Genomic DNA, 17,707 nt, shown 5'->3' on the forward strand with positions numbered 1-17,707 from the left:
TTTCTTCGTTCTAGAATATACATCGAACCAAAGACATACATCAATATGAAAATAATAAATTTATGTGTTCATTCACAAAAAAAAGAAAAAAAAAAAAAAAACTGGCTTCCCGTATTACTTGGAGAGTAGAATTTGGTCGTATATATATTTTATTTTGATAACGGACTAGGCCACTAGCCCATCAGCTGCAATTGATCATCCGGCGGCCACCGCACTTGCGCAAAGCTCAGGCACCTTTTTATACTTTGTAGATATTTCCTCGTGCTTTCATCAGACATAATATGTGCCTTGTTGTCGCTTTCGTGCAGTTTTTCTCGTGCCGAACGTTCGTGGATACCAACCATAGTAACACCAATTGGCCATGCTCTGTTAGAGGATTATTAGTGGTCATCCTTTTCATCATCACAGATCTGAGAGGTAGACTTACGCTTTTCCAATACTCAGTCGCAAATATCCATCGTTAGCGTCAACGTATCTCCTCTCCTGAGCACAGTGGACAATCTCAACAATCGCCTCCAAGACCGTTTCGTCGATATCGCCGCCTTCAAACTTCTTGAAAAGCGGCCTCATGTTCTCTCGACTCTGCACCATGGCATTATACGCCTGACGACCTGCAAAGCTTTCTTTGACAGATATGTCTCGCTTGGCCAGCGCAATTTCCCACTCTTCCAGAACCATGGTGAAATAGGAAGCAAGCTGTCGGAACAGGAAAGCCCTGGCTTCCTGGTCACTAGGCTTAGGCGCCTTGGCCGGTATCTTCATATCCTTCTCTGGCACCAGCTCCAGTGTGGTCGGGATTGGGCCCTTGGACAGTTGCGGTGTCAGAGAGCGCTGGACCAGTCGTCGGTAACGCTTTAGTCGAGCTTTGTGCGTTTCGCCAAATAATATCGCCGGCTCAGCCATTTCTCTCAGCTTTGCAATCAAGTCCTCCTCGCTGATATCTTCACCTTCCGGCACCGGCGTCCCTTCTTCACTCGACCGTTGTTGCTGCTGCTGCTGCGGTGGCAGCTCTGGTAATCCCAGTTTCTTCCTTCGTTGTCGCTCGGCTGCTTCTTCTTCGGCTTCTCTTTTCTTTTTCGATTCTTCGGCGAGTTTGCGCTTCTTTTCCTCGCGGTCTCGTCGCCGTTCGGCTTCCTCTTCTTCGTGTTTGCGCTTAAGTGCGGCTTTTTCTTCGCGTTGGCGCTCGAGGGCTTCTTGTTCGGCTTTGTATGCGGCGACACGAGCTGCTTCGACGTCGGCGCGGCGCATATATTTGCTGCTGCTGCTGCTAGTTTGATTGTCTTTATCTTTGGGGGCGTCGCTGGGTTTGGCTTTGGAGATCTCCTTGGCCATGAGAGATGCGAAGTCCATGGTGGGTAGAGGTCGCCAAAGCGATGCTATATGGAGATGAATAAAAAAAAAAAAAGATCAAATGCAATAAGATAGAAATCGTAGCTAATTACGGCAGCAACGCTGAATGCGTGGTCCTTGAAGTTGAAGCTAGAGAAATGCGAAAGGAAAGCGGCACCTCCAAAAAGTCTCCACTCGGAACTACATATAGTTATGTATGTACCTACCCTTCTTCAGCAGCTCGTGTCGTGTCCGTGAAATCTTCAACAAGGAGAGTGCAGGCACGAACACTAGCAAAAACGGTTCATTCACCTTTTGAGCGACGAGATCCTCTCTTGACTTGGAAAATTGTAAATGGATTATGTTGTTCTGTCGCCAGAGACATCGTCGCAAGCCTAACTAACGCACGGTTAACTTCATGCTTACTAGCTACTAGTTTCTACTATCGACACCCCCAGAATCTACTCCCAAGGTATTTATGAACAACCATCGGCGAAAGTGACAGGGCCAAATGGCATGTCGGCTGAGAGTTCGTCGAATCCGCCTAGGAACAATTCCAAGTCCCGTCTCCAGGTTTTACCCAGCCACTTAATCCCTCCCATGAGTTGTTTAACGAAGATGGACAGGCCGTCATACGATCTGGGCTCTCCTTTCTTTGTCTTACTACAGTGACACTTTTGGTTGTTTCCGACGTGCATATATATGAGAGAGAAGTCCGACAAAACAATTCCACTTTCTTTGAGAAATTGCCTGAGCCATTTCCTTGTTCTCTTATGTAGGCACATAAGAGAAGCTCGAATAGCCGAAGGCGCCCATTGCGCGGCCTGTGACGTGGAGGATTTGTTGCTGCTGCTGTTATTCTGTCTTTGGAGGAATTGCTTGTATTTCGTTGCATCGCTGAATGTGTATCGACTTCGTACTTGTAACCTCTCCCCGCCTCTATCCCAGTCAATTAGAGCGTGGATTCTGACATGTGCTAGAGGATGCCTATCTGTCAAAATACATCGGTGACCGACATATGTTGGACCCAAGTCGGCCACCGGACGATGCAGAATTTTGTTGTCATAGTATGCGCGAGTGGTCGATTCTCTGTTTCTGACGCTCTCCAAAACGTTGATCAGATGGATTTTATCGGGGTATGTGATTGTCAGGCAAGGACAGATATCCTGTGTACCTGCGTATGGCATGCAGGATTCTTCTGTCGGCGTTGTTGGTATCAGCCATGGGCGACGCCATGCAGAGCGTTGGTGGACTCTCCAGCATCCACAGCAATACTTCCAACGTCGAGTTGTTTTAATAGCTGGATCCATGGCTCATTCCGAACATCTGTGTTTCGATATAGTTGTGCTTCACGTCGTTTAGCTGGGATGAGCCGGGAAAGATCCACTTGAATGCCCTGCGTTGCTAGGAATGAGCGGATGTAGTAGTTATAAAAAGATTTGCAGGTAAGTGCGAAGTAGATCTGATCTGGCCTTGAAAGATGTGTGAGGATTACCGCCACAATCTTTTGTGGGATCTTGGTGAAGATAATGGATATATCAAAATCCAAAAATGAAACAACGCGTGTCATGATTATTCGCGCTGCCTAATTAGGAAGGACCCTAAGATCTTGGCATTAGGGTTGCTTAGCTTCCGCTGTTATTGGCCAATACTAACGGGTTCAAACTTCCTGGCCAATCACAGCAGAGAACATATGCCAAGACGCTAAAAAGTGACGTTGACGAGCGAATGGGATAGGGAACAGAACTGACGCAGCAAAATAATTCATTCCTTCACATCACTACTCCCTGCGCGACGAACATGGCCATCAACAGAGAAACGACAGTCCCCTTCCATCTTAAGCTATTCTATCGCCAGAACAACTACCACGCTCTCACAGACTTCCCTATCCCTACGCCTACCGGGCCCAACAGCACAAGCCATCTTCCTCCACACCTCGAAATATACACATGGCAATCATGCACGCTACGCGAGCTCTCGAATCTACTGGCTAGCGCATTGCCATCGCAACTGCCCAACCCCCAGGCTGGCACAAGGCTATGCTTCCGATTGATTTATCCCGACACACGCGGCGCAGCGACCGAGGGACGAGGACGATATCTCTCCAAAGACATAGGAAGCGTTATCATGGGGCAGTCGTCTCCGATAGCACAGAACAACGGGAATGATGAACGCATGATGGACGGCGCAAGACGGCGATTAGTTCAGAAGGACGTCTCTGGTTTAGACGATGCAGACAAGACGCTGGCGGATGCCCGATTCGTAGTGGGCGATTATGTGGATGTTGCGATTTTGCCGCCGCTCGATGATGGCAGCGTTGCGCCGGCGGTGCAAGGGGGGAGAGGTCCTCCGGGGGGGCCTATTGGTAGTGGCATGAGGGCGTTTGGTCCGCCTCGCGACAACGGGGGTGGTAGACGAGGTCCTGGAGGAGCCGGGCGAGGACCACCCGGACATGGGATTCCAAGCGGGGATTGGAAGAGGGGCGAGCGAGTTCCAGAAGAACGAGGCGGTGGATGGGGCAGACGCCGAGGTCCATACTAGAATAAATTCGCTAAGCTCATTCATTCAAACCGATATCAATGTCAAGTGCCAGGCAGTCTCTTACAGTCTGGGACTTTCTTACAGCGAACAACCGATACGGAAAAGGTGTTGCTACGCACTTCAATCATCTTTTCTGGCCTGGATGAGGACGGGATATCGTCAGTGCTCAAGCTCGCATAAAACAGCTTCAAGGCGGTTTTTTTTTTTGTCTAAGCGAGACAAGCAGGCTTCGGGGTTTAAAGGGCACTTCTCCATTGACGACAGGGCTTGTGCCATTCAACTGTCGTTTTTTTTAAACTGCGATCCGAAGCCCGCTGAGTGCTCAATCACCCAGATGCCATGTCATCTCAGTACGGAGCAGGACGTTTATATTCCTGCACGCCGTGTACGTGATTCAATTACGAAAAGGATGGCCTTTGTAGTTTACTAATTAGCGATTCCAATACTATTTGATATGCAAGATCAAGTTTATTCCAGAGTTCATTGTGCTATCTCTGAAGAGTGAAGATAGATAGGAACAGGGAATAGATTTAATTGAGAAAAATATCATTTCAAGCATGGTATATACAGGTACATGTTGCGAAGCCTTACTTCACACATAATGAAACTCTCGATTGGACGTGAGCGAACAAAAGCGACCAAATCTCATCGAGCATCGTAGCCGTGAATGAATTCCCGCGCAGTAGTCGATTGCGGCAGGAATCTTTAAGTGGGAGTATTTAACATGCCTCTCAGCTTCAAGCAGACGGTTTGTTACCTCGACGCCCGCCTAAATATTTCCTGAATAAAATAGAAATCCCGACCGATCGCACAGAGAAACAGGTCATTTCATCAAGACAACCCCAACCTAAAATTCAACAATGGTGTCGCCTCGCCTCTTTCCTCTGAGATCATATTTTCCCTAACCATCATATCACAATTAGCCTGTCCCATACACCCAACAAATTGACATGCGCCGACTCAACTCACCTCCGTCTTGATTGCGATGTAGCCAACGATACTCGGCACAATGCCAACGTAGAGCAAAGTCAGCCATGCATTTCGCGGTGTCCAGCGGAAGTATTTGTAGCGATTTGCGTTGAGTTCTGTGTCCAGCGGTTTAGTATTATAGACTTCTTTTTTTCCCTTCTTTCGTGTCGTAGAATTATATGTCTCTTGACAGAATAGCGTGCAAGGCCGAGGGAGAATTTATTTACCGTAGTACTTCTGCAGAGCAGGATCGAGGACGAGAGCTGTCATTGTGTTAGTATGTGTCGCTTTGTAGGTGCAAGGAACGTGGTGTCGGTCGTGAGTAACGTACATTTGCTTGGGCCAGCCATTGTGACGACGGCAATGGGCAGAATGGCTGGATTAAATGCGAGTTGTGGTGTTGAATTGAAGGCTTGCGGTTGCCGATGATGAGGGAGGTTCGTTGCCAAGACCATCATGCGCTAGCCCGCACTTGGTTAGTTAACACTTGGATGCCTGAGGCGAGGACTACGTAATTGATAATTCGACGCCATCAACAGATTTCGACATTTCTGCAAGATTCTTGATATTCGTAGTTGAGATGGAAATTAGTATTACAATAGGTGAGAGGAATGAGTCTTCGTAAAGAAAATTATCCATAATATCGCAACCACATCACGCTACAACATATGGCTTCCCCTCGATCTCCTCAATCTTCTTCACAGCGTTCTGATACCCCGGATCCTTTGCAATACGCTCGGCAAAAGCCACAATCTCAGGGAACTTATCCTTGGTAATCACCCCCTTCTGCGTAGCCGCCATGATGGGGAAACTCATCAGAATATCGGCGGCAGTGAATTGAGGCCCACACAGTCCCCCTTTCTCTGTCTCACTTGTGCCGGGGGCGGTCTTGAGTTGGCTTTCTAGGAATGGGAAATGCACTGCAAACTGCTTGTCCAGCCAACTGCTCTGGATTTTGTCGGCCACTGTACGCGTGATGGGCTTGATGAAGAATGGGACGGGGGCCTTGCGGACGCCTGTAGGAATCAAGTTTAGCATTTGTATATGTATGAACCAAAAAACAAAAGAATGAAAAAAAAGACCCACCATCAACAATCAAAGAAAACACCAATTGCGGCATCAAGCTCCCTTCAATATAATACATATAATATCTATACCTCAGCCAGGTCTCTGTCTCCAGGTTCTTGGCGGCATCTTCCTCGCTTGCAAATCGCTTGGGGGCCAGCCCTTTTTCTTCGCCGCCGAAATGATCGAGCAGATACTCAACAATTACGGCCGACTCGGCCACAACCAGCGGCTTCGAGTACTCGGGACGCTCCACGCTAATCACTGGTGATTTCCCCAGCGGGTGGATAGCGAGGAGTTCGGGGGGTGCCAGTTGTTCGGCGGTTCTTTTGAATGTTTTCAGTTCGTAGGGCACGGAGAGAGCTTCGAGGATCCAGACGATGGATTGAGCTCGCGATCGCTCTAGCCTGTGTGTGGTGTGAGTTTTGTATAAGTACAATGGGAAGCGGACGTAGGCCTACCAGTAAAGAGTGACCTTAACGTCGGAGTCTGGTTTTGTTGTTGATGCCATTTTCCAGAATGTTAAGGTTGCTCTTTTTCTTCTCTATCAGTTCTTCGGGCTGTGAATCGACTTCTCACACTATATACATATATATATATCGACGATGATATCAGGGATATGCCTAGGCCAGGTTTATTTATAGCTACACAGCCAGCTTCGATCTCGGCCCCAACGACGCTGATCTCACGTGAGAGAAACACAAACACGCTTAGTGAGGGTTCTCGCCGAATGCGGTAACTGCGCCGGAGCGGTGATGCGATTACGTAAGGATGCCGAGGTCCTTTTTTCTAAGTTGAAAAGGGTCAATTTTTGAATCTCATTTCCTACGACATTCTCTTATGGGGTTACGCAAGGTACTGACTATCGCTTGTAGCTACGGACTTCCGATCGATCAGTCCTGGACGATCGTAGCACGGACTATTGTTCAGCTTCATCCTATCTACTTACGTGTTCATGGTGCCTGGTTGGAAGCCATTCATATTTCGATTATACATGGGCAGTGAGCATTCTCGGTGCTGCTGTCCAACATCAGACCAGAAACGCGCGCTTCCGATTCCGTGCTCTTTGGCTCGTTGACACGTCAAGTTTGACTGCTGTGAAAATAATCTCCAAGTGGCCCGTTGAAGCATCCGGCTGGATCCGTAGCCGCCATTGCCCTCTGTGAATCATCCACTGACCAGAGGCGCTGCTTTCCTCCTCTCGTTTCCGCTTGGCTGGACGGCCTGTGTTTGAAGTGGCAGTGGTTGAGCCAGACTCGCCAGGCGTAGTGATAACCTCTGACTCTCCGTCAATAGTGACAGCCGCATCCGATCCGATCTTGACTTTTGGTCGATCTTCGCTCAGAGGCGAATGACCGGGACTAGCACCGGTTTTGCTGGCACCGCCGGCCATCATCATCAAGCCTAGTGGCGCTTTGTTGGGCAAGTTCAGTTTGTTTGCGATGACCTGCACTAGGCTGCTTACGCGCGCCTTTGTCAATCCGTTCAAGTCAGCCCGCATGGACTCCAAATCGACCATCATGCCCTGTCCCCCAATCTCTACAATTAGTTCGTAGGCATTCTCGTCGACAAATGGTCGCGCATAGTGCACCCATCCAGAGGGGGGAGCGTTGTCAAGCGGCGACACCTTGTCGGGGACAAATTGAATGCCCGATTGGCGGATATCTTCTAATCGAATAACAATCTCGCTGCGTCCCCGCTCGGGGTTGAAGCTAATGTCGTGAGGAATCAGCTTCTGCTCAGCGCCCCGCAAGTGAAGATATCTGCAATCCCGCAGGAGCTCTGCTCGGTGCGCTTCGTTCTTGATGTGAAGAGGATATCCTCTAAGAAGGTGTAACAATTGAGCAAAGATATCTGCCGACCGACTCGGAATACTTGGGGGAACCACCGAAGGGGGCCGTAGAAGACCGCTTTTGTCGAGTCCCGGGAAGACGTCGGACGGCGTCGCGAAAATAATAGAGAACCCGAGCGAGAAGAAGTTCGGCGAGTCACCTGGTCCCGAGAAGATATCTCTAGAGATCTGGAAATTCCGATCGCCAATCTGACAAGGAACATCCGTCTCGAATAGTTGTGAGATCAGCCGGGGGACTGTAGACTGTGAGTTCAGCTGGCTTGTTAGACAGACGCTAGGCAAACACGTACGACTATAGAATTGTGCGTCGGTATACAGCCTCACAAACTGCGTGCCGTCTCGAGGCTGGACGTGGTATCCTGTAGCTTATTAGTACGCTGAAGCAGCATGAATAATCAATCACGCAGCGGTTGCTAGCTACCAACCTTGGAGATGCCTACAAATTTCGCGAAATATTTCGGGATCCCGGTCTATATAAAGCGTTCTGATAGGGTCATTGGGCTCGGTCTTCTCAAGTTGAGCCTCGAAAAACTTGGAGAAATATGACGGCGCTCTAGGCTTGTCAGTATCACTCTGCACTCAAGTATATCTGACTGACCGTCCGAAGCTATTGACGCCCCCGATAGCCGGAATAACTCAGAGCCCAGCTGGATGGAGAACACCTTCTCGGGCGGTAGTTTGCTTTTCTGCGACTCATCCTCGCCGGGAGCAGGGTGCCGTCTTATCAACCCATGCGAAACGCTGATAGAGTCTGTAGACGTGTTCCTCTGCGCCGACGAGCTGGATTCACGCAGTCCCGGATTCGAATCGACGTCTGGAATCTTATCGAACGTTTGGGGGGCCGTGTCGGGATTGCCCGTTGTCGCTTGATGTGCTCGCCCGGATGAGGCTGCCATCGAGGATGTAGCTTGTTGCAGGATAGACGCAGTCAACCAGTCGTATTGGGGGCAAGCGAGGCACAGAGAATGACTGCCAGTCGAGGTTTGATGGCGAGCGCAAGCAGCTGCTGTCCTTGAAGTCGCGTCTCAATCGTCATTGTCGATTGGCCAATCAGAACGAGACTTGTGGCGGGGCGCACCGTGCTCTCTGATTGGACGTTCCAAGACTTGAAGTTGAGGTATTGGGAGGGCTGTTGATAGTTTTCTTCTGGATTATATATCTCTAATATTTTTGCTTTAGACCTATTTTAGATATTTTTTGAGCTTTATAAATCAATGAACAAGCCCTCGGAGAGGAGGCAAGGAAGTCAGGATCAGAGATATATATCAATATATCCAAGTTGCACGATCAAAGTCAAGAATTGACACTTGGTATGTGGCTTTTATGTGACCAGTTGTATGAGGAGTAATGATCAGAGGACCGTCTCATGAAACAGGACTATGCTCAATATCAATGGGTTAGAACTGAAATTTTATTTTGGTAGTTAACCAGCTAGTTACTGTACATATGTTTGATGATTACCTCATGTCATAGTCAGGCCTCTCTTTGATCTCAATCTTTCTTTCTAGACTCAGTTTCGGTGGAAATGGCTGACGGAAATTTTTCCATACTCGGTGTTGGATAGACATGATCGCTGGATTTTAAGAAATTCTATGGTGACGAGATCTCTCTCTCTCTCCAAGCAGTGGCAGATAGTGAACTAGTTGGATGAGAAATACATCCAGCGAAAAAGTATGGGAGTGTGTGGGACGAGTGCCTATGATGGCGATTGCTCTGTTCGACTGTGTCAATCTTGAGGATCCCAGTGAATCTGTGCTCATGAAAATCTATATGCAGTTCGTACACAGACCCTGATCATATTTGTATATTCTGATACCAAAATACTAGGATCCCATAAGTAGGCTCGGAATTTTCATCGCCTAATATCAGGGCTGAACAAGGGCAGCACGATGCTCAAATAAATGAACAAGAGGCTTTGATTACTTTGACAAAACTGGGATGTAAATCAAGACCACCGCTTATCAACTGGAAATGAGAAACGCAGGATGATTCAGGAATTTTTCCTGGAGGCTTTATGGTCTATCTAGTGACAGAGAAACTTCCTGGAATTCTTCTTAGTGATGACGACTACTGGGAGCTTTCAAAAGATGACCGTGATGAAATCCGTCTAGCTTTCCAAGATGCGTACAAATATGTGAGCTTTCACCCTTTTTATTTTATTTTTTTTTTTGGCCTACTCATGGCTGTTAGGGAGTGTGTGAGCTGCGGTATTGTCCCAACCGGAGGTTATTTAGGCACCGACCTGCTTTGGGATCATGCCAGTAAGAAAATGTAAGTCATGCAAATTCCGTGCATTTATTGAAACCTTCCCTACGATGCTTATCATTTTATTGTGTAGCTTTCTCGTGAACTTCAGGAAAATCGCGCTTGCGACTGAAAAGGACACCTGGGATGAGATGTTGTGGGTGAGTTGGGGATTTGGTCGAGAGGTCAAAAGAGCCGCCATCGCCGCCACCACCGAACATGATACAAGATCGTAGCCTTAATAAGATGGTATGGGAGTTTTGAAACAAGCGGAGTGCCGTTGATGACATCAAATTCAAGTCTATTGAACAACAATGGAAAGTTACTAAAGACTACGGAGCATCTCTAGGCTTTGCTAGAGAGCAAAGCCTCTGAGCTTACTATAAGCACCCGCGGTATACTTATCCCAGTCTACTCATGGAGCCGTTTTATAACATTTGATCCATTGTCCAAATACTCGACATACTTGGAAGATAAAATCTGTGCAATTTGTTGATTGGAGGGCTTGTCCGTGACGACACTAGGCTGTAATTCCTGCTCGGATATCTCATTGCTCGACAAGTTGATTTCTTGACCCTCTTCTGTGTCCAGACTATCGACATCTGTATCAAAGTCGGTAAGGGAGCTCTCTTTTTCACTTGAATGAGTGTTCGAAAACTTCATTCAAACTTTTGCGGCGTTCTGGTAAAGGTGAGGAAAGAAATCTTTTGCCGTGCTATCGAAGGAATAATTATACCTCCCAGGTATGGGGGATAAAGAATGACTTACAAATTTTGGTGGCACCCTGAAGTATTTGCCGTAATTGTCAAATAACCTAGAAGTGAAAAGTTGAGAAGCTCAAGGCTCAGTCTCACAAGGCTGAGAATGATATAATAGCATACGTGACAAGGTTGCACAAATATACCAGTCCAAACATCAATTATGATTTAGGGGCCGACAGCCTTGCTACAATAGCCCAGAAGGGTTGATCCCGTATACGAGGCTGTATGAGGAAGATATTATACACGTTCTTATACTTCTTATAGCGGGAGTAATGTATTTAGATGGCGGCCAAAAGGATGAAATGTGCGCTTGGATCATATACGTTCTAAATAAGTAGGAAAAAAAAAAAAAAACCTGACAGTTAATTGATCCGGCAATGAAAAGTATGCTGTATGGCTATTTAGTAGAAGACTAAAAGATCTTCAAGTCAGTCTATTACCCCTCTAGGCAAGACAGAAATGTAGTCTATTGGTGCCAGCTCAGTCCCATCTGGCGTTCCTACAACCTCAAGAATATCCCCCTTTTTCACTTGCACGGAGTCAAATGTAATCCGTGTTGCAGAGTGGCCATCACGTAGGTCTGAAAAGTCGTGCAACAGCACTTTGCTCAAATCACCTGCCCATTCTCCAATCAACCGGCCACCGACAAACAGCTTATACTGCGCTGTACCGCCGAGGTGGTCATAGTAGTTAACTGCAATGTTGTAGACACCCGAGTCAAAAGGTAAGTTGCATTTAGCAATACCTGGTTTATCGCTCGTCGTCGTGATGATGGCCTTGCTCCCGGATGCCGCCTCGAATGGCGCGATGGGAACAACGGTGTACCCAGTCAGATCCATTGCTTCAGCTTCTATACGCCATGGGTGGTGTCCAACACGGCCATGCTTGTCAGCAATGCCGCACTTGGCAAGGTAGAACTGGTTGATCGAGTCACGCCACACAAGTGAGTGGCCTGCCTGATATTTGAGACGGAATAAGACGTGCTTGAAGCGCGCGTCATCAATGAGTCCGGAGAGGGCCTCCCATCTCGGTGCAAAAGTCTGTACATTTGCAGCACCTTCATAGTGGGCATCGTAAAAGTGCTGAATGACGGTCTTGCCCGACTTCAGATGGTGCGTGTACGGCACATGGTGAAACCAGAGGAGTAGATTGTCAGGTGTGCTCTCGATTTTCTCAAATATTTGCGAGACCTCGCGTGGATATTGGCCCGAATATCCAGTCCCGGTAGCGACGGTGCGGTCCATGCCAATGCCATGTGCATCAGCTCGTGTCCACTGTCCCCAGCCATTATTATCCATTGCTGCCGGACTAGGACCATAGTGGCAAGTTTTGACAATATCACATAGGGTTTGTATGCCGAGATTCCCTGAATAGTTCTCGTAAGTTGGCCAGGACTCCATCGAGATACCGGTTACTACATTGACAACAGTCGGATGGGAGCTGAAGGTCAATCGAATCCAGTCTTGAATGACGGCTACTTCATCACTCCTCGGGTTCCAGGCATATCTTCCGTAGGCGTACAAGTTAGACATAGCTAGATGACTCCCAAGCCATGTTGAATCGCTACCAACGTTTACAACGGCGGCATAACCACTTCGCTTCCACTTAAAGCGTTCACCGGACAGGAGTTCTCGAACAGGCGAAGGCTTTCCATCGATTCGAAGATCGAAGTCTAAGATAGTCCTCCAGAGAGGGGGGAGATAGCAGACATGGCTCTGCTGACCGAGATATTCTTGAGTTACCTGGAACTCGATGATCGCCGACGTCTTTCGCAGGTGGCAAAACAACGGGGAGACCGGTTCGCGCACCTGGAAATCAATCGGTCCATATTTGATCTGAATCAACACGTTATCCGCAAACTGCGTATCCATGTCTTCAAAATACTCGACCGCTGCATTTGCTCTGTCATTTTTCCAGTCGGATTCGTCTAAGTGGTGATTATATACAAAGGCCCGATAGACGACAACGCCATCGCCGTAGCGTTTAAGAGCGTCTGCAAAAAGATTTGCGCCCTCAGCCAAGGTACGGCCGTATGTCAGGGGCCCCGGCTGACCTTCGGAGTTGGCTTTGATGAGATATCCGATGAGGTCCGGCACATGTTGGTATAGTTGAGCAGTAATCCGATCCCAAAATGCAATTACATCAGGGTCTAACGGGTCAGAGGTAGACAGCCCAGCTAGACTCTTAGGGGTGTCAAAAAAGAGTGCCACGCCAATATGCACACCCCATGGACGCATTGCATCTGCAACCCGACCAAGGCCTGCCAAGTTCCTTGGACTGAGCAGGTCATGATGTGAGTTGACATTATTGACGATGATGCCGTTCAGTCGGACCGAGGCCATGAGTCGAGCGTACTGCGAGACGCGGGTCAAGTCGTCCTGAATAGCCATGTTCTCGAAGAAAATTGATGGCCCAGCGTACCCCCGTTCTATACTACCGTCCAAGTTGTCCCACTGATTAATCCACCGGATGGGGGCACTGGGGTTGGAAACGTAGCCAAAGGGGCATGGTTTGCCCTGAGCGAGCAACATTAGGAACTCAAAGGCACCATACAGTGCACCACGGTCGTTTTGTCCCAGAATTTGGACACTATTATTTTGGCTCCTGTCAAGCCAAAAACCGTCTTCTTTCAACGGTGGAATATGTCCGACATCGCCACCAGCGTGGGAGAAGTTGTGGATTGTCCCAACAACTATTACATCCGCTACATCGGTGCTGGTAGCGAGATCATAGCTAAGATTAGCCCGTTGCTTAAGGATTTTGTTCAGACCATCCTGGAGCTCTTTGGCGGCGGTGAGCACAGGGCTCGTCTCATCGTTACCTAACGCAATTATACTTGTATACTGTGTGAAATTCGATGCCATTTCAGGCGACAACGGGGCATACCGCAGCCAGCCATCGATACCGCTCTCGTCTGGAGGCATGTTGGAGAAAGGAAAAGCCACGGAAAAATGCCTATGAGAGAGATTAATATCTGAGCGGATGGTATCTGCTGGAAAACATCGGATCTATGCAGGAGGCCTCGGGCTATAAATCACAGCTATTCCGCGTAATGGCATCTACATAGCAGTCGGTAAACCCCAATGCTGATTGTTCTCCTTTAGCCTAATATGATAAATCCGGGGCATCCCTCTATGCGGGGGTGTATTTCGCGGGGAAATATGCGGGTTGTATAATCACAACGCTCTCAGTGAACGAAGTTACATGTTAATAAACTAACAGCATTTAATATCAATATGTGAGCTCATCAAAAAGACATCCCTTCCTATGTTCCATCATGCAACCTCCGTATCATTTTCGGTCTTGTTTAGTTTTGTCTTATGAAGCTCACTGAAATCTACATAATGAGACTTAAAATCCCTTGCTTTGAGTTCTTTTTTCGAGAAGAGAACATCCAGCTCAACAAATGTGCGGCCTCGGGTTTCTGGAAGCCGGAAAAAGGCCCAAATGAACAGGACGATGTTGATACCACCGCTGAGGAATCCAGCCTTGCCTTTCCAGTTGCCCTCAGTTGGGTTGAGGATGTAGGGGCCCACAAAGTAGTTGATCAACAATGACAGGTTGTACGCATTTCTAGCCAGAGCAACAGTTTTGCTGCGCAGACGAGTAGAAGAGACTTCGCTGACAAGAATGTAGGCTGCTGGTCCGACTGTGAGCTCGTAGCCGCAATTCCACAGTAGGAAGAGCACGGAGGATGCGTATCCAACGGCGACATTCTGTGGTGCCAACGCTACAAATCCAATCAAAAGTAGCATAGAGGCCATCCATGATAGTCCCCAGAGGTATAGACGTCGGCGGCCCACTTTTGCAACAACAGGAATCGAGAGGAGATTGAATAAAATATGAAGGCCGCCTTGACCCACGCTCATCTTATATGCATCTGAGGATGCAAGGCCGGCCAACTCGTAAAAATATGTGGCATAGGAAGAGATAACGAACCCGCACCATAACTGGGCTGCCCAGGCGACGCAGGAAATCTCGGTGCGCCACAAGTTACTCGCTCCGCGGAAACAATCAAGATAGCCCGCACCCTCGTGCATGCTTTTCTCTATGTTATCCGTTTCGATCATCATGGCCACGGTGCGGCGGACTTCTTCCTCGGTGATATCCGCACTCGCGAGACGCCTGACCACTTTCTCGGCTTCGGCATATTTGCCTTTGCGAACAAGCCACCAGGGCGACTCCGGTGCCAAAGTAACTAGGGGAAAAATTATAACTGGCCAAGCCCATTGAACGGCAAATGGAATGCGCCATGCCCAGTCTGAAAGTTCGGTGTTGAGGGTGAGGAGAACAGAATATGAGAGCAACTGTCCAATACCCCAACAGATGACGATCCAGATCTCCAGCAAGCCTCGCAATACAGCAGGACAGACTTCAGAAGCATATGGGGGTGCTAATGTGGCGAAGACTCCCCAGGATGTTCCTGACAGAAGTTCGCCAACAAAAACAACAGAAATATGTGGAGCGAAGAATGAAATAAAAATGCAGGCCGTCAGCCACACCAACCACACCATCAATGACCTCTTATAGCCCAGCCGGTCGGTCGTAATAGCACCAAGGTAGATGCCGATAATATTGCCGACAGAGCTGGAGCAGCCTAGGGCGAGTTGCCAGTTGGCTGCGATCTGATACCCAGATTCGGCGTTCACGTAGTGACCGAAGTGGTTCTTGAATGATGGAAATGCAACCAGGGAGCCCAGGAGGGCTCCATCATAGCCATCCATGATAATAGTCAAAGAAATTACCATGGAAAATAAACAGGCCTTGTAGTACTTTCGGATAGCCTCTACCATCGTCAAGCGATGTTCGTCTTCCGTGGCTAGACGAGCATTTTCCAATTGGTAGGTATTGGCAGCGTCGGTAACTTCAACATGGTCACACGCTGCCGGTAAAGGCTTCTCGGTATCCATGCAGTAATAATTGCTGCTTTTGTTCACCTAGATATCTTGTGAAGGGAAAGGCGTGGCTAAAGTGTCAGTTATTCGGTTCAACATGGTGACAGACGTGACAAGTTATAAGCTTCAGATTTAACCGGAAGTCTAGCAAGGGTTGGATTTCAACCCGGCTAAAGAATCATGCTTTTGTCCAGCAAGACAAAGAGGACTAACTTGATGTATGTACTTGTTACCTCTACGCTAAGTGTAGAGAATGCGGGGGGGAAGGGGCGTTTCTGGGGAAGTTCCTAGACAGGCATGCTCCTGGGAATATGAAATCCGGGACTACAGTATTTCAATTAGCCTAAACCTTGGTAAACAATCCTTTGGTTGGATAGTGAGAGATGGCCCCTCAATACCTATAGATCATGCATTAGGTATACCGGTAGGCGGTGCTGACTACCACCGAAAAAGAAAAGGATAGAAGTTATAGAATTTTTCTTTTACAAACAGAATACGTCTATTGGAAAATGATTTGCCAGCGCCTGAAACGCAGCCTGGTTTGGGTGCAAATGGTCTCCAGAATCATATTCCCTGGCTAAGACCGAGGAGTCCTCCGGGTCTCGTAGCACAGCATCGAAATCAACGACCGCGTCGAACACCGCCGGACTATGACCACGAATCCAGTTATTAACGCGTTGTCTCGTCAGCTCGCGCACAGGATGTGAGTACGGCGTTGTGTCCCTATTGCTGCCCTCGTCTTCCTCCCTTGGTGCCCCAAATGGCGTCAATGTCGCGAAAGCCACGAAAATGCCGGCAGCTTTAAGTCGAGTCGCAATTTGCACATAGCCTGCTATCAGTCGTTTCTCTATAATTGCCTGGATTTTCGGATCTGGAGGCGCGATGCCAATGTCATTGACTCCTTCGAATATCATTGCAAATCGCACTCCAGACAGTGAGAGGACATCCCGGTCCAGACGGGCGAGCACACTTGGGCCACCCGAACTGTCCTCAAGCACGCAGTTTCCGCCAGCTGATTGGTTTATAAGTGAAATAGATGGAGCGGAATTCGATGTTTCTTCATGTGGCTGTGTCTGCAGGCGCGAAAAAAGGAGATCAGGCCATCGTGTATCACCATTTGTCTTACTACCTCTTCCGTCGGTGATACTGTCTCCGATCAACACGAAGGCACTTGACTCGCGAGGCACTAGAATCTCGATGCCACTGATATAGTACCTGTACATACTCTACTGTCAGCTACGCTTTGAAATTTCCAAGAAACACACTAGCAATAATAGAAAACTAGGAGGGAGACTTCCCACTGATCTACTTGCCCTACACCAGCACCAGATAAGCTTCGTTGAGACACATGGTTCCCAATAGCAAACCATGAGGTTGTCCGGCTGCCGGGATGTAAAGTAACGATGCCCCCTGGAAGCTGTCCATCGGGTAGAAACAGGCTGATACTCACAGCCGTGGCCGGTGGCAGCCCGCCAATGTTGATGGGATCGGAAACAACCAGCGCTCCAGCGGGAATACAAGCTTCAGGGTCCCCGCTAAAAGTAAGGGGATGAAGCGTATCTGGCTGGACTGCGTTTGTCCCTGATGCATTGTCTGCGGAGCGTGCAATCGTTGCCTTTGCGATGGTCAGAGGTCTGTCGCCGAATGCATTGGACAGTCGTAGGCGGATGTGTGAAGAAGTGCCGAGGCTCAAACGGGCTGTTTGTCGGAGAGTCTTTTATGGAAGAAAGCATATTAGCAAGACATCGTGCTTTCGCTGTTAGGTCAGAGTACTCGTATATACAAACGATTCTGATGGCAGATTAGTCGCCTTCGCAGGCTGTTGCATGGCAGCCCAGCTGTGAACCCAGTGTTGCTGCATACTGGGTGTTGATTCGACGGTGATCTCCATCCGTTTCCTTGTTCTACCGATCTGCAAAGAGAAGAGGGGTCTGATGCTTAAACTGACCAACGAAGTATCCTTTTAAATGCCTTTCTGCCGGCTAAACCGGTTGAAACGAAGCTGGGAAGATTTGTCTATTTACCCGGGCAGATTGGAGTTACTTGAAGTA

At 48.3% G+C, this 17,707-nt stretch overlaps 9 protein-coding genes across 9 annotated transcripts, besides 1 other annotated feature; 2 read left to right on the forward strand and 7 right to left on the reverse strand.

Moving 5' to 3' along the window:
• Positions 1 to 173: 173 nt before the first annotated feature.
• Positions 174 to 1,350, reverse strand: UA08_03228 (hypothetical protein; the record flags this gene model as incomplete). The annotated part of the gene is made up of 2 exons (XM_020265505.1): positions 174 to 366; positions 428 to 1,350. The coding sequence occupies 2 exons, from the start codon at positions 1,348 to 1,350 to the stop codon at positions 174 to 176; spliced, it is 1,116 nt and encodes a 371-aa protein (XP_020121013.1).
• Positions 1,351 to 3,129: 1,779 nt separating this feature from the next.
• Positions 3,130 to 3,870, forward strand: UA08_03229 (hypothetical protein; the record flags this gene model as incomplete). Its single annotated transcript, XM_020265506.1, has 1 exon — positions 3,130 to 3,870. One exon carries the CDS (start codon positions 3,130 to 3,132, stop codon positions 3,868 to 3,870), a length of 741 nt encoding a protein of 246 aa, XP_020121458.1.
• An 847-nt stretch (positions 3,871 to 4,717) lies between these two features.
• UA08_03230 (hypothetical protein) lies at positions 4,718 to 5,294 on the reverse strand (the record flags this gene model as incomplete). The annotated part of the gene is made up of 4 exons (XM_020265507.1): positions 4,718 to 4,771; positions 4,840 to 4,955; positions 5,067 to 5,102; positions 5,171 to 5,294. 4 exons carry the CDS (start codon positions 5,292 to 5,294, stop codon positions 4,718 to 4,720), a joined length of 330 nt encoding a protein of 109 aa, XP_020121459.1.
• A 199-nt stretch (positions 5,295 to 5,493) lies between these two features.
• UA08_03231 (hypothetical protein) lies at positions 5,494 to 6,415 on the reverse strand (the record flags this gene model as incomplete). The annotated part of the gene is made up of 3 exons (XM_020265508.1): positions 5,494 to 5,855; positions 5,926 to 6,311; positions 6,366 to 6,415. The coding sequence occupies 3 exons, from the start codon at positions 6,413 to 6,415 to the stop codon at positions 5,494 to 5,496; spliced, it is 798 nt and encodes a 265-aa protein (XP_020121460.1).
• Positions 6,416 to 6,934: 519 nt separating this feature from the next.
• On the reverse strand, positions 6,935 to 8,652 carry UA08_03232 (hypothetical protein; the record flags this gene model as incomplete). The annotated part of the gene is made up of 4 exons (XM_020265509.1): positions 6,935 to 7,992; positions 8,047 to 8,115; positions 8,182 to 8,307; positions 8,355 to 8,652. 4 exons carry the CDS (start codon positions 8,650 to 8,652, stop codon positions 6,935 to 6,937), a joined length of 1,551 nt encoding a protein of 516 aa, XP_020121461.1.
• A 232-nt stretch (positions 8,653 to 8,884) lies between these two features.
• Positions 8,885 to 9,036: a repeat region (Identified by RepeatMasker using a combination of RepBase library and repeat library created with RepeatScout).
• Positions 9,037 to 9,946: 910 nt separating this feature from the next.
• Positions 9,947 to 10,236, forward strand: UA08_03233 (hypothetical protein; the record flags this gene model as incomplete). The annotated part of the gene is made up of 2 exons (XM_020265511.1): positions 9,947 to 10,027; positions 10,095 to 10,236. Coding segments are annotated over 2 exons (223 nt in total), but the record flags the coding sequence as incomplete, so codon positions are not given.
• Positions 10,237 to 11,189: 953 nt separating this feature from the next.
• UA08_03234 (putative alpha-glucuronidase A) lies at positions 11,190 to 13,685 on the reverse strand (the record flags this gene model as incomplete). The annotated part of the gene is made up of 1 exon (XM_020265512.1): positions 11,190 to 13,685. One exon carries the CDS (start codon positions 13,683 to 13,685, stop codon positions 11,190 to 11,192), a length of 2,496 nt encoding a protein of 831 aa, XP_020121463.1.
• Positions 13,686 to 14,036: 351 nt separating this feature from the next.
• Positions 14,037 to 15,671, reverse strand: UA08_03235 (hypothetical protein; the record flags this gene model as incomplete). Its single annotated transcript, XM_020265513.1, has 1 exon — positions 14,037 to 15,671. The coding sequence occupies one exon, from the start codon at positions 15,669 to 15,671 to the stop codon at positions 14,037 to 14,039; it is 1,635 nt and encodes a 544-aa protein (XP_020121464.1).
• Positions 15,672 to 16,138: 467 nt separating this feature from the next.
• UA08_03236 (hypothetical protein) lies at positions 16,139 to 17,517 on the reverse strand (the record flags this gene model as incomplete). Its single annotated transcript, XM_020265514.1, has 3 exons — positions 16,139 to 16,871; positions 17,024 to 17,370; positions 17,440 to 17,517. The coding sequence occupies 3 exons, from the start codon at positions 17,515 to 17,517 to the stop codon at positions 16,139 to 16,141; spliced, it is 1,158 nt and encodes a 385-aa protein (XP_020121465.1).
• Between the last annotated feature and the right edge of the window lie 190 nt (positions 17,518 to 17,707).

This window comes from Talaromyces atroroseus (assembly GCF_001907595.1).
Source record: "Talaromyces atroroseus strain IBT 11181 chromosome Unknown scaffold_3, whole genome shotgun sequence".
In the NCBI taxonomy this organism is placed as follows: domain Eukaryota; kingdom Fungi; phylum Ascomycota; class Eurotiomycetes; order Eurotiales; family Trichocomaceae; genus Talaromyces; species Talaromyces atroroseus.